The 12,127-nt window shown below is 43.4% G+C and overlaps 1 protein-coding gene across 1 annotated transcript in view; it reads right to left on the reverse strand.

Moving 5' to 3' along the window:
• The window catches only part of CHD6 (chromodomain helicase DNA binding protein 6), a 193,347-nt gene that overhangs the window by 142,158 nt on the left and 39,062 nt on the right, over positions 1–12,127 (reverse strand). The window contains exon 2 of the mRNA XM_008698095.2: positions 1,214–1,269. Coding sequence (XP_008696317.1) covers positions 1,214–1,246 — 33 coding nt within the window. The 5' untranslated portion in view covers positions 1,247–1,269. The remainder of the gene's footprint in view (positions 1–1,213; positions 1,270–12,127) is intronic.

Below are 12,127 nucleotides of genomic sequence, written 5' to 3' on the forward strand. Positions count from 1 at the left end.
TCAGCAATGTGTTCTTCTTAACAGAGATTTTAACATTCTACTAGGTGGTATGATTTAAACACCCCTTTTCGATGGACACTTTCTGTTTTGCTGCTATAAACAAAGCAGCAGTGAAAACCTTTGTTCCGACCCAGTTGACACTTGTCTGAGTATCTGCACAGGATAAACTCCTGGCAGATGGAACTGCGTTCTCTGCGATGTCTGTGTACCAGCGGATGGCGCTAGAGAGCCAGGATAGGAAGAAACCAGTGTGGGGACAGTGCTTCGTCATCGCTCTTCCTGTTAAGAATTGGCAGCAGATGAGTCGATTATTTTCTAAAACAATTTGTTTTGGTTTGGTTTCACTATCCACTGGGACAGAACAGAGAATAATCCTTGTAACCACATCCCCAGGCCACCCTGTATCTGACTAGGCAGTGCTCCCTAGAAGAGGAGAGCGAAGTGGCTGATCCCACCCAACCTCTTTGCACAGAGTCTCAGTGGAGGGCAGGGGTTCAGATATCCCCAGTTACCGGACTGTCACTCAATTCTGTCAAAGGAAAACCAGCCTATCAGAGATAGCCTGTTTCCAAGAGATGGAGGCAGGTAGGTCCCTTCTCTCCTCCCTGAGCCACACTGGTTGGGGCCTCTGGGTTCCTTTGAATATGGAACCACCTGGAACACAGAAGTATCAACTAAGGAAAAGATTTTGGCAGGATGGGGCATGCAGGCCAAATGTTTTTATTAATTCCCCTCCCCTTCAAGAAATCAAATGCGAAACAATCAGTGTTCACATCCTTCCAATTAGTTCACTATTTTGTTTAGGAGGAAACCTCCGCAGATCATTAGGAGTATGAATTTTCTAAATGAGAATGCTTTTAGATTAACCAAACATCCAAAATGATAAATACATAAACAATAAAGCACTGACCACATCTTCGAAAGCTGTTCCAGGGGAAGAAAAATTTCTCTTCCACATAGCTGATTTTGAATAATATTTTGACTTACAGTCTTCATTATACTTATTCCTAGATGGAGCTGACCTAAGCATAAGTAAAAATTAAGTCATTCAGAATAGAGCGCTCAGTGACCACGTGGAGATGGGGAAAAGCAGCAGCAGGGTAGCCACCAGAGGCTCAGAGACAAGCCCTAACTGCCAGCAACTGTTTCTGGTGAAGAAGCACCAGTGAGTGTATGCTGGATGCATTCACATGAAAGATATGTGATCACTTACCTGCTTCTCTTTCTTTTGTATTTTCATTATCATCTATTGAAGGAAGATACTTATACCTGTAAAACATAAAAAAAGGCAAAGATTATGGTAAAATCCAAAATTTAAGGTGACCTCAGGATTAACTGTGACACGTGAGGAAAACACAGCAGAGAGGTTGCTTCTACAGAACATTTACAATCATCGAACAATAGTCAACAGCCAGCCCCCAGAATATGGTCTTTTTCTTTCTTTTTTTAAAATTTTATTTTATTTATTTATTTGAGAGAGCAAGAGCAGGCACACAAGCAGGGGGAGGGGCAGAGGAGAAGCAGGCTCCCCGCGGAGCAGGGAGCCTGATGCGGGACTCGATCCCAGGACCCTGGGATCATGATCTGAGCCGAAGGCAGACGCTTAACCAACTGAGCCACCCAGATGTCTCCCCCAGAGTATGGTCTTAACCCTACCTAACCCTATCTTGAACCCTATTTATTGTTTCAGATGGGTGGAGTCAAAGACACTATCTTTGTAGATAAAATAAGTTATAAAAGATGCTGGCATATTAAATTACAAAGGAAACTAAAAGAGGAACCTAAAATAATGATGTGACTATACTGAGAGGAGAAGAGAGGGGGTAAAAATAAGTTCTCATTTCTTCTGGAAGGAGATCAATAAATCATGTCATAATTGATAAATCAAGAAATAGAAATATACACAGTAAAAAAAAGAGAGCTAAAGTTCTCCTGAAGGCCAGAGGGGGAATCTGGTGTGAGACAGGACAGGTCAGTCTTGCATTTCATCACATGCCCCCTTATATTATTTGATGGTTTAAAACCATGTGCATATGTTATTTGACAAAATAAGTTCCATTCCAATATTTGGTATGAGTTTTAAATGACTGATTTTATTGTACCCAGATTTAAGCCCCCATCTCTACCCCAAATAACACCCATGATGACACTGAACTTTTTTCTCGTAAATGACTTTTATGCACCACAACAGTAAGAGCCCGGCTTTAGAGGTCCAGAAGGGCTCTGGGGCATCCTGGGAACCAGAAAGAACCCTCGTCTAAGAAATCTGGAATTTGGGGCTGCCTGAATCACTAACTAGTAGTACCACCTCAGGTCTAAAGATCTCACCATCCTCATATACAAACAAGGGATGGATCCCAGAATTTCAGCTTCCAGCTCTAGCCCGGATGTAGACACCGCCTCATGTTTATTGTGTACTTTGATTTCCTGGACATCCCAAAGAGCTACAAAACACCACTCCCTCAGGAAACCATCCCGGAGGTACATAATTATCCTTATGTTCATAATTATTTCTTATATCCCCATGAACATGATGTGTAGGCAGTAAGCAGAACTTTAAGATTAAAGTGTGATGGATTGTTTTTTAAGTGCCTTCGTGATGTTTGATGCAAACTGAGAAAAATGAAGGATTTGTGGGGCCACAATTACAGTTTATCAGTTTAACGTCTGTCCATTTAAGTTTCTTCCTCCAAGGGTCAGAGGGATTTCCTGTAAGAAGAACCATAAAATGCTACCAGGATACTACTGTTCACGAACAGCATAGCATCCAAGGAGCTAATAAGCTGCAAAGTGGGCAGAGTCAGCGGGAAAGGGAAGAGGGCAGAGAAGAACAGACTGGCCAAATCAGAAGGGAAAGTCAAATTAGGAAATGATGGTTCTAAGAATTGCTGTGAGAATTAACATTTGATGAAACAAGTATTCACTTCAAGAAAACCATGAATTCCAAAGAAATGGTAAGAGCTCTTAAACAGGGCAGTTAAAAGAATTTTACCCCTAATTTCATCATACTGGAGTCAGTTCTAGGTAAATTATGTTAGTACAAGTTTATCTCCTTTATCTGTCAACTTCAAATTATCAGACCCTAGAAAAACAACATTCTCAGCCACCATAAATGGCCACAAATTCTGAAATGAAGAAAGAAACTGGAAAAATAAATTCCAACTAATAAATAGGAATATTATCAATAATTGGACACAAGTACTCAAAATTCTGCCCAACAAAATGAAAATCATTAAAAAAAATACAGAAAACCCCACCAATGCCAATAAAAATTATTTTTTAATATCTAAAGTATAATGCAGTAGAGCCATCAAAAACCAGTTTCTGATTAAGAATGACAAACTAGGGGCGCCTGGGTGGCACAGCGGTTAAGCGTCTGCCTTCGGCTCAGGGCGTGATCCCGGCGTTCTGGGATCGAGCCCCACATCAGGCTCCTCCACTATGAGCCTGCTTCTTCCTCTCCCATTCCCCCTGCTTGTGTTCCCTCTCTCACTGGCTGTCTCTGTCTCTGTCGAATAAATAAATAAAATCTTTAAAAAAAAAAAAAATGACAAACTAGCATGCACATATAAGCAGGGCTGCAGCACTGCCAGGAACGTGGGGAAAACAGGTCCAACTTATCGCTGCTGACGGCACTTCCCTAATTGCTTCAAGCTTTCTGACGAGCACTCAGGCAAGGTGCCACTAGATCCATAAACCGTTGAGTCCTTTTATCTGCCGACTCCACTTTAAGGAACACATCGCAAGAAATAAGCCAGTAGGACGTAAAGCTGGGCCATGGAGGAAGCTCAAGGAGGTGGGAAGTGTGAACATGCCTGTCACAGCAGAGCCCGGGCAATGGAGGGGGCCACGAGGAGCACAGGCCCACTGGCTCTAGAGCCTGTGTCATCACAGGACCTGTCGTCAGAGAGGGAAGAAGAGCACAAGCTGGGGAAGAGGTGGGCTCACCCAAATATGGCTTGAACTTGATTACCCAGCAAAGAGAAAGCCTGGAGAAAAGAAATGGTGGAGGACTAAACCAAATCTCCCCGCCGCCAATTTGTTCACCAGCAAGATACTACTACCAGCACTTTCCCTGATACTCATGCTGCATAGGTGACCCCACCCCACCCTCTGAAAGAGAGAGAGAGAGAGAACGTGGGTGTGAAACCTGAGTGGGAATGATGTTACTACAAGAATAATTGCTCTTGTTCACTAGAAGCGAGCTTTGACAGACCTGACGTTATTACCGTGAAATTATCTGCAGCCCCGATGGATCGCCACACACCGGCACGCTGCCGTCCTGCAAGATGGCAGACATCATCGACAACCTCAGTAGGTGTTCAGTAAGCATTTACTGACTTTCATTTCTCCAAACAGTATCTAATAATTTACAAAGCACTCCCTCAAGTTACCTCTACTTTTTTACCTCCCTTTTATGGCACATGTTTAACAAATATAAAACTAAAACTATGTAATCTTTTTGCAAGGCTAAATTTTATGTAGCAGGAATGGACAAATATAACCCAAAGCATGTACTTCCACACAATACCAGAAATGGTTTACAGCTTCTGTTGCTGTGCTGCCATCACTCAAAAGCTGTGATTAGATACTCTGGGCTCAATAATGAACAAAGTAACTTCAGGGTCCCACAACTTAATTAGAAAGATAATACAGACATATTCTGAAACACCTGTGTGTACAAACCAGGAAATTCATCAACGGGGGGAAAGTAATGTGTATGACTTCTGAATTAGATGAAAACTGGTGGGACACCTGCTCTCCTCACTGCGTTTCAGTGCTTATGTATGAACATAGCATTTAATTACCTTCACGAGATAAGCTGCTAATAATGTAAAAAGCAAATATTAAAGGTCCCATTCCTTTTTACACTCACCCACCTAACAATACTCCTGTTAAGAAAAACGGGTGCCAGGTTTCAGTAGTAACATTTTGAAAGTTACTCTGTTTTATTACTATCTCTCTCTCCAGGTCAAAAACTCTGCAAGAGCGCCTGTGCCATTTCCAAGCTCCTCTGTGCTGTGTTATGGACGCTTAAAACCCCAAAAACATCAGGTACACACGATTCCACCATTCATTCAGAAATTATTTGTATTTACTATATCCTGAGAACTCTGCCATTCCAACAATCTCTGCTCGGTCCCAGCGGTCTATTTCATTTCAAGAACATGTGATTTGACACACACAGACAAGTGCACATACAGCACACTGCTCCCATGGTCCTTCATATTCACAAGGACAGCACAAGACACACCTGATGGCAGGAAGAACAAGGACCTTTGCTGTTAACAGGCTCCTAGCCCTTGAACTCTGTCAGGCCCTTTGGAGCAAAGAGTACATGGGAAGCAACTCTACAAGTCAGATACACCTCAAAGTTTCCACAGTGAATATGTATTTTTATAATTAATTATGCCCACCCTCAGCCCTGAGACTGGTTCCCAAGAACCGCTTTGACAACTGCAGTCACAAATAAGGCGATCCCACACTTCCACAGGGCGGGGGGAGTTTTAGAAGGGAAAGGAATGGAACGTGGGCAACAACAACGCACCCGGGAAGAGTTTATGAAAAGGGCAGACAGGTCTTGGGTAATGCCACCTTCCTTACAGCCCTGGCCAAGCACCCCTTACCAAGGGGCCTGACAGACATTCTGGACCAGAAAGAGGGTCCAGTGGGTGAGACACCCCTCGATTTCTCACTTCACAACTTTGGCACCCTCCATAAATTGCACGAATTTACCTGTCTGTCGCTAGGCTTGGAGCAATCTACAGGAGGACGACGGCAGGACCGTGAAGTGCCAAAAAGAGTGTAAATCCAGGCTCTACTAATGATGAGCCAGGTAAAACCTCTTCCAGTTTTGTTTCGTCACCTGTAAAATGGTGACAACCCTTACCTCATAGGGATTCAGGAGAATTAAAAGGGATGAGGATCTCCAGTGTCTGTCACATGGGGAACAGCGGCTACACGGCAGCCACTGGCGTCGCTTGCCCTTACGGGTTTCCGCCCTGCGTCAGAGGAAGGCGGCTCTCTCTTGAGGACAACTAACCCTGCCATCAGTACTTGGGATCCATGCTCTCCCACTTCTCAGCCTGAGCGCAGACTCTGGACTCCTGTGCAGTTAGTCCTTCCTCACTTCATTCAGGTCTCTCTCCTCACACGTCACCTTGTCAGTGATGTCCTCCCTAACCACTCCAGAGGAAACACACCTCTGCCCCCACCCCCGGCCCCACTCTCCATCCTCGTACCCTACCTTAGCTTTCTTTCTGGCACCTGTTTGTTACTACCTGACATCATGTCTAGGTGATTCTAAATATGTCTCCCGTGAGACACGTGCACACATGCACCCAACTGTGAGCCCTGTTCGGTTCACGCTGTATGTACTCCGAGTCCAGAGCAGCGAGCACCTGGCTTGTAACAGGTGCTCAATAAACGTTTGCTGACGGAAGACTCATTTCTGCTCCTTATCACTAAATCTCTCCTTCTACAGTTCTCTCTTCAACAGAGAATCCCGTTAAACTTGATCCTAGGGTAGTAACTACACTAACAAATCCCCCACACACCTGTATTTTCTCTTCTTCCCGTATTACTTCCTTAGGCCGCTCTTTGCAATGACTCCCTAGGAGCCAAATCCAACGGGCATTTTTAGACTCTATTCTAACTTCCTTGCAGCATTTTAAACCATGGACCATTTCCTCCTCTTAAAATTCTCATCTCACTGGTTTCTTGGAGGGCATGCTCTGCTGATTTTCCTCTGATTGCAGGCTTCCAAAGCTCAGCTTCCTCCCTAGCCTTCTCCTATTTTAAGGCCTATTAAATGTCAGTGTCCCCAGGGCTCAACATTGTTACCACCCTCAGGGCTTGCTGCATTCTCTACTCAGTTCCTAAGCGTCATCTCTCTACACCACGACCACTGTACATTCCCAAATCCAAGCCCTTCTCCTGACTTCCAAGTGGACATAGCCGAACATATCCTGGCCAGTTCCAATTAGGTGCTCTACAGACTGCACAAAAAACCCGAAACTCTTTCCAAATCGAACTCGGTACTACCTTTACACACATATGCACCCGCTCCTATGCCCCCCCCCAAGAAGCTAACGTCCCACAACCTGCCACCCAGCCTAGAATCATTCATCCTTAACTCCTTCCCTTTCCCCTAACTCCTTCAAAATTCCTGAATCCCTTGGTTCTTCCCCAGTCGACTTTAATTTAGTCCCACTCTTTCAGCTCTCTCTTTTTTTTTTAACTTGAAATAGTCTCCCAAGTGCCTTTATTCTTCTTGCCTCCTACCCTCATCCCATCCCTCATCGCACCAAGAGTACGCTTTCCTAAAGTGTAAAGAAAATTAGATTGTATCTCTGTAGCGTCTTCAGAAAGAAATACAAATACCTCACAGCACAGGGCCCTGCATAAACAATCTGGCCCCTGGCCCTTGTCTCCTGCTCTGACATTACCTTCCCGCATTCATCCAGCTATTCTGAACGCTTGCACATTCTGAAACCAGCACTGTTTGCTCAGATCTTTGTTCAAGCTATGCCTCCATCTCCATCTGGAAAATCCTTCCACTGCCCTTCCTCTCCAGTCTCATCCTTCAAAACTCCGCTCTGGTGTCATGGTCTCGGGGAGGTCTAACCTAACTTCCTTAAACCCTGAAAACACCCTGTGAAAAGCACTAAATTGTAGTAACTATATCACCACGATATCATGTCTTCCCGTTTTCCCTGTCTGCGGGTGCCATCAGCTACTAAGTCCCAAGCATTCTCTGGGAAGGAACTCCATTCTGTCATATCAAGCTTGATATTTGGACTTCTGAATGATTATCTACAGAATGAGTGAGAGAATAAATGGGAAAACTAAAGAAAAGGCTTTGAGCTCCTGTTTTCTTCATCATAATTGGTGGGCTCTTTTCTTCCTTTCCTGTTTATTCTGTTCTCCTAGTCCAATCAAATCTCTTAGTATTCTTCATTCACACTTTTTCAAAGTAATACAAGTACTTAGCTTAAGAATTCAATAATCTAGGGGCGCCTGGGTGGCTCAGTCATTAAGCATCTGCCTTCAGCTCAGGGCGTGATCCCAGAGTCCTGGGATCGAGCCCCACATCAGGCTCCTCCGCTGGGAGCCTGCTTCTTCCTCTCCCACTCCCCCTGCCTGTGTTCCCTCTCTCACTGGCTGTCTCTCTGTCAAATAAATAAATAAAATCTTAAAAAAAAAAAAAAGAATTCAATGATCTAGGGGCACCTGGGTGGCTCAGCCGGTTAAGTGTCCCACTCTTGGTTTTGGCTCAGGTCATGATCTCAAGGTCATTAAATCAAACTTTGTGTTGGGCTCCACGCTGAGCAGACAGTCTGCTTGAGATTTTCTCTCTCTCTTTCTCTCCCTCTACCCCTCCCACTGCTTGCACAGGCATGCTATCTCTCTCTAAAATAGATAAACTCTTTAAAAAAAAGAATTCGATAATCTAAAGCTTAACACAAAAAAGTAGTATTCCTGGAGAATTGGCTGGCTCAGCTGGTAGAGCATGTGACTCCTGATCTCAGAGTTGTAAGTTCAAGTCCCACTTTGGGTGTAGAGATTACCTGAAAATAAAAAATCTGGGGCGCCTGGGTGGCTCAGTTGGTTAAGCATTTGCCCTCAGCTCAGGTCATGATCCCAGGGTCCTGGGATTGGGCCCCACATGAGGCTCCCTGCTAAGGGATTCTGATTCTCCCTCTTCCACTCTCCCCAGCTTGTGCTCTCTCACTCGCTTACTCTCTCTCAAAAAAGTAAATAAAATCTTAAAACAAAACAAAACAAACAAAGTAGAATTCCTCTGACTCCACTCATCCACATTTCTGAGTCACTCTTCCCAGAGGAAATCATTTGCTCTTTAGCCGTTCCTTCTACTTCTTTCCATAATACTTCTGCAAAATATGCTGATACCGCTATTAGATTTTTCCAATTTTATTTATTTATTTTTAGAGATTTTTCTATCAGAGAGAGAGAGAGAGAGAGAGCGCACAAGCAGGGGGAGTGGGGGAGAGAGAAGCTGGCTCCCCACTGAGCAAGGAGCCTGATGTGGGGCCTAATCCCAGGACCCTGGGATCATGACCCGGGCCAAAGGCAGATGCTTAACCAACTATGCCACCCAGGTGCCCCGATTTTTCCAATTTTAAACAGTATTCTAGGAGCACCTGGGTGGCTCATTTGGTTAAGCGTCCAACTCTTGATTTTGGCTCAGGTCATGATCTCAGGGTCATGAGATGAGCCCCATTAGGCTTGGCACTCAGCGCGGTCGCCTTAAGATGCTCTCTCCCTCCTGCTCAGGTTCTCTCTCTCTCTCTCTCAAATAAATAAATAAATCTTTAAAAAAATATTGTTTAAGCATTACTCTGTTGGCTTCTTCCTGGAATATGAGGTGGCAAATATTTTTATAAAGGCCAGATAATAAATATTTTACGCTCTGCAGGCCGTAAGATCTCTGTTGCAACAATTGAATTCTGCCATTGCAGCACGAAAATAGCCACAGACAATATGCAAATGAATGGGTCTGGTTGTGTTCCAATAAAACTTTACTTGCAAAAACAGATAACCTCTTGTTATGGAAGATGGAAGTATTGGCTTCCCAATATACTTATTATCACCATTATTTATTAAATCAATATCTAATTCACAGCTAAGCCATGAAGTATATTGTGCTAAGAAAATTTTTTTGTGTAATTTTTTTCCCGACAGATAGTAAGTACCTCATTTTATTTATTTTATTTTTTTATAGATTTTTATTTGAAGAGAGAAAGTGAGCCCATGCACACGCAGAGGCAGGGGCAGTAGAGAGAGAGGGAAGAGGTGCAGAGGGGGAGGGAGAGAGAAGCTCCAGCAGACTCTGCCCTGACAGGGCAGCCCCATGCAGGGCTCGATCCCGTGAGCATGACCTGAGCTGAAACCAAGAGTCAGACAATTAACCGACTAAGCCACCCAGGTGCCCCAGTAAGTACCACATTTTAAAATCTGGGTTGTTTTTTATGAATCACTAACTTATCTCAAAATGCTCTCTTCAATCAGAGAAAATAATTTTAATTCCTAATCTGCTGATAAAAATCAACTTGCTTGATAAGAATCACCATTAAGGTCAGTAGAAGAAAGCCAGGCACTACCAGAGCTCTATCAAATATCACATTGCAAAGTAAAACCTGACTGTACTTTTTTTGTTTATCATTAGACCATATGCCATCATGTCAACTGACCCAGATCAGGAATGATCCCATCAGTGAACAGAGGATTGAAGAAACCAATCTCCTGACAGTAGAGCTCAAGGTTCAGAGCCCTGAAAATTCAAGCTATAACCTTATGGGGGAAGACAAAGGGCTTAACAAATACCACTCCACGCTCACTCTCAACAGGCCTCACCAAGTAACGAGATCTTTTGACTCGTCATACTTTAATGCCTTTTGGTGGGGGAACAGTGATACCCGCGGACCGGGGAGTGATGATATCTAAGCTCTGAACACAAGGACTGTATGATTTGTGCAATTTTTTCAATCTCCCTGGGTCTCAATTTCTTCATTTGCAGAATAGGGACAAAAACCACCTTTTGGGAGAGGAGACGGATGAGTTCTATTTTGGACAGGCTAAGTTTGAAGGAACAGGGAGGGAACTTAAAGCTCAGGCAATGCAACCCTTTTATCTTAAGATAAGGAAACTAAGGGTCAGAGGAGTCTGATTGCCCAAAGGCTCACAATTATTCCAAAGCACAAGAATTGGATTTCCGGGGTTCCGATTCAGCTCTCCGCACTACATCGAGCTGCCTTGAGCAAATGAAAGGCAAATGAAAATAGCATAAGTGAGAGGTCGGGACTTGGAGATGTTCTATTTGGGGTACTCAGAGAGTGGGCAGAGGTCAGACGGATATTCCATAGATAAAGTACAACAGTCTGGAAAAGAAAAAAAGGAAAGCCCGCATGGGGAAAAAAAAAAAAGAAAAGCAGACTACAGCAGAGCATGGTTTTGATCCATCCATGGGGTGAAGAGGAAGCAATTAAAACAGCTTGATAAAGCTATCTGTCAAGAAGACCTGCTAAGCACATTTTTAGAGAAGACGGATGGACCCTTCAGATAACATTACATACAAGGCAACAAAATATTTCATGAAGTAATTCTTATGATAAACATAGATAAAATCTTCAGGGATATAGAACTGTTAAGTAATTCTGTTTAAATTCTTTATCTATTGTCATACGCCTTCCATCTGAATTCTGAATTGTTACACAAAATTGTTTTGGAGTAATTTGTAGTAAGGAATAAAGTCTATCTGATAGCTATCCAAGACTGCGAGGAAACAAAGTAAACATGTTAACAGAATTGTAATACAGACAATCATCAGCAGAGTTTTTACTTTGGGATAAATAATAAAAGAAAATCACATATTTATGATCATCCAGGCTCGGCTTTCTTTATTCTATAGGAAACAAAAGAGCCAGTCCAAGTGCAAACCAATCTATAATCTGTAAACATCCCTTCACCTACATTTTTGGAATTCCTAACACCAAAAAGATGGGCTTTCCCACTACATCTACAACTCTGCTATGTTCAAGTAAAATAATGTGCCAAGATGCTTCCAAAGAGCTTTCTTCTGTCATGTAAAGACAACACAAACAATGGATTACTGAATCTGACACAAATTTCCTTACGTTGCGGTTTTAAGGTAAAAATCCTGACACCTAACTTGCACATCCTACGTGAAATCACAGGCTGCAAAACCAGGAGGCGGCTGCACCCTGAGGGAGTCCACGGGGACTTCAGTCCCTAAAAGCTGTTCAACAGTGGCACCTCCCACCCTTCCCTGAGGGTCTAAGAATTTTAATAGAAATTCAGAAGGATTTTATGAATTTTTAAAAGATGAAACAGTTCTCCAATCCTCTCTCACCCTCAAGTCCTCCTTCCCCAAAATCTAAAAAGGAAGAGAGTTCTGTGATACATGCAGACCAGTCTGCGGGGGGATACGGAAAGCAAGATGCTGTGTTACTGACATGTATGTGACAAGTTCTTGCAAAAGCAGGTACAGAATGGCGAGGTAGGTGGCTGGCAAAAGGAATCTCTTGCCAATAAAATGCCCTGGTTCTCCGAATCTGGCAGTAGGACACAAAGGGCAGAAATTGCA

Source organism: Ursus maritimus, unplaced genomic scaffold, assembly GCF_017311325.1.
Source record: "Ursus maritimus isolate PB19 unplaced genomic scaffold, ASM1731132v1 scaffold_22, whole genome shotgun sequence".
Lineage (NCBI taxonomy): Eukaryota > Metazoa > Chordata > Mammalia > Carnivora > Ursidae > Ursus > Ursus maritimus.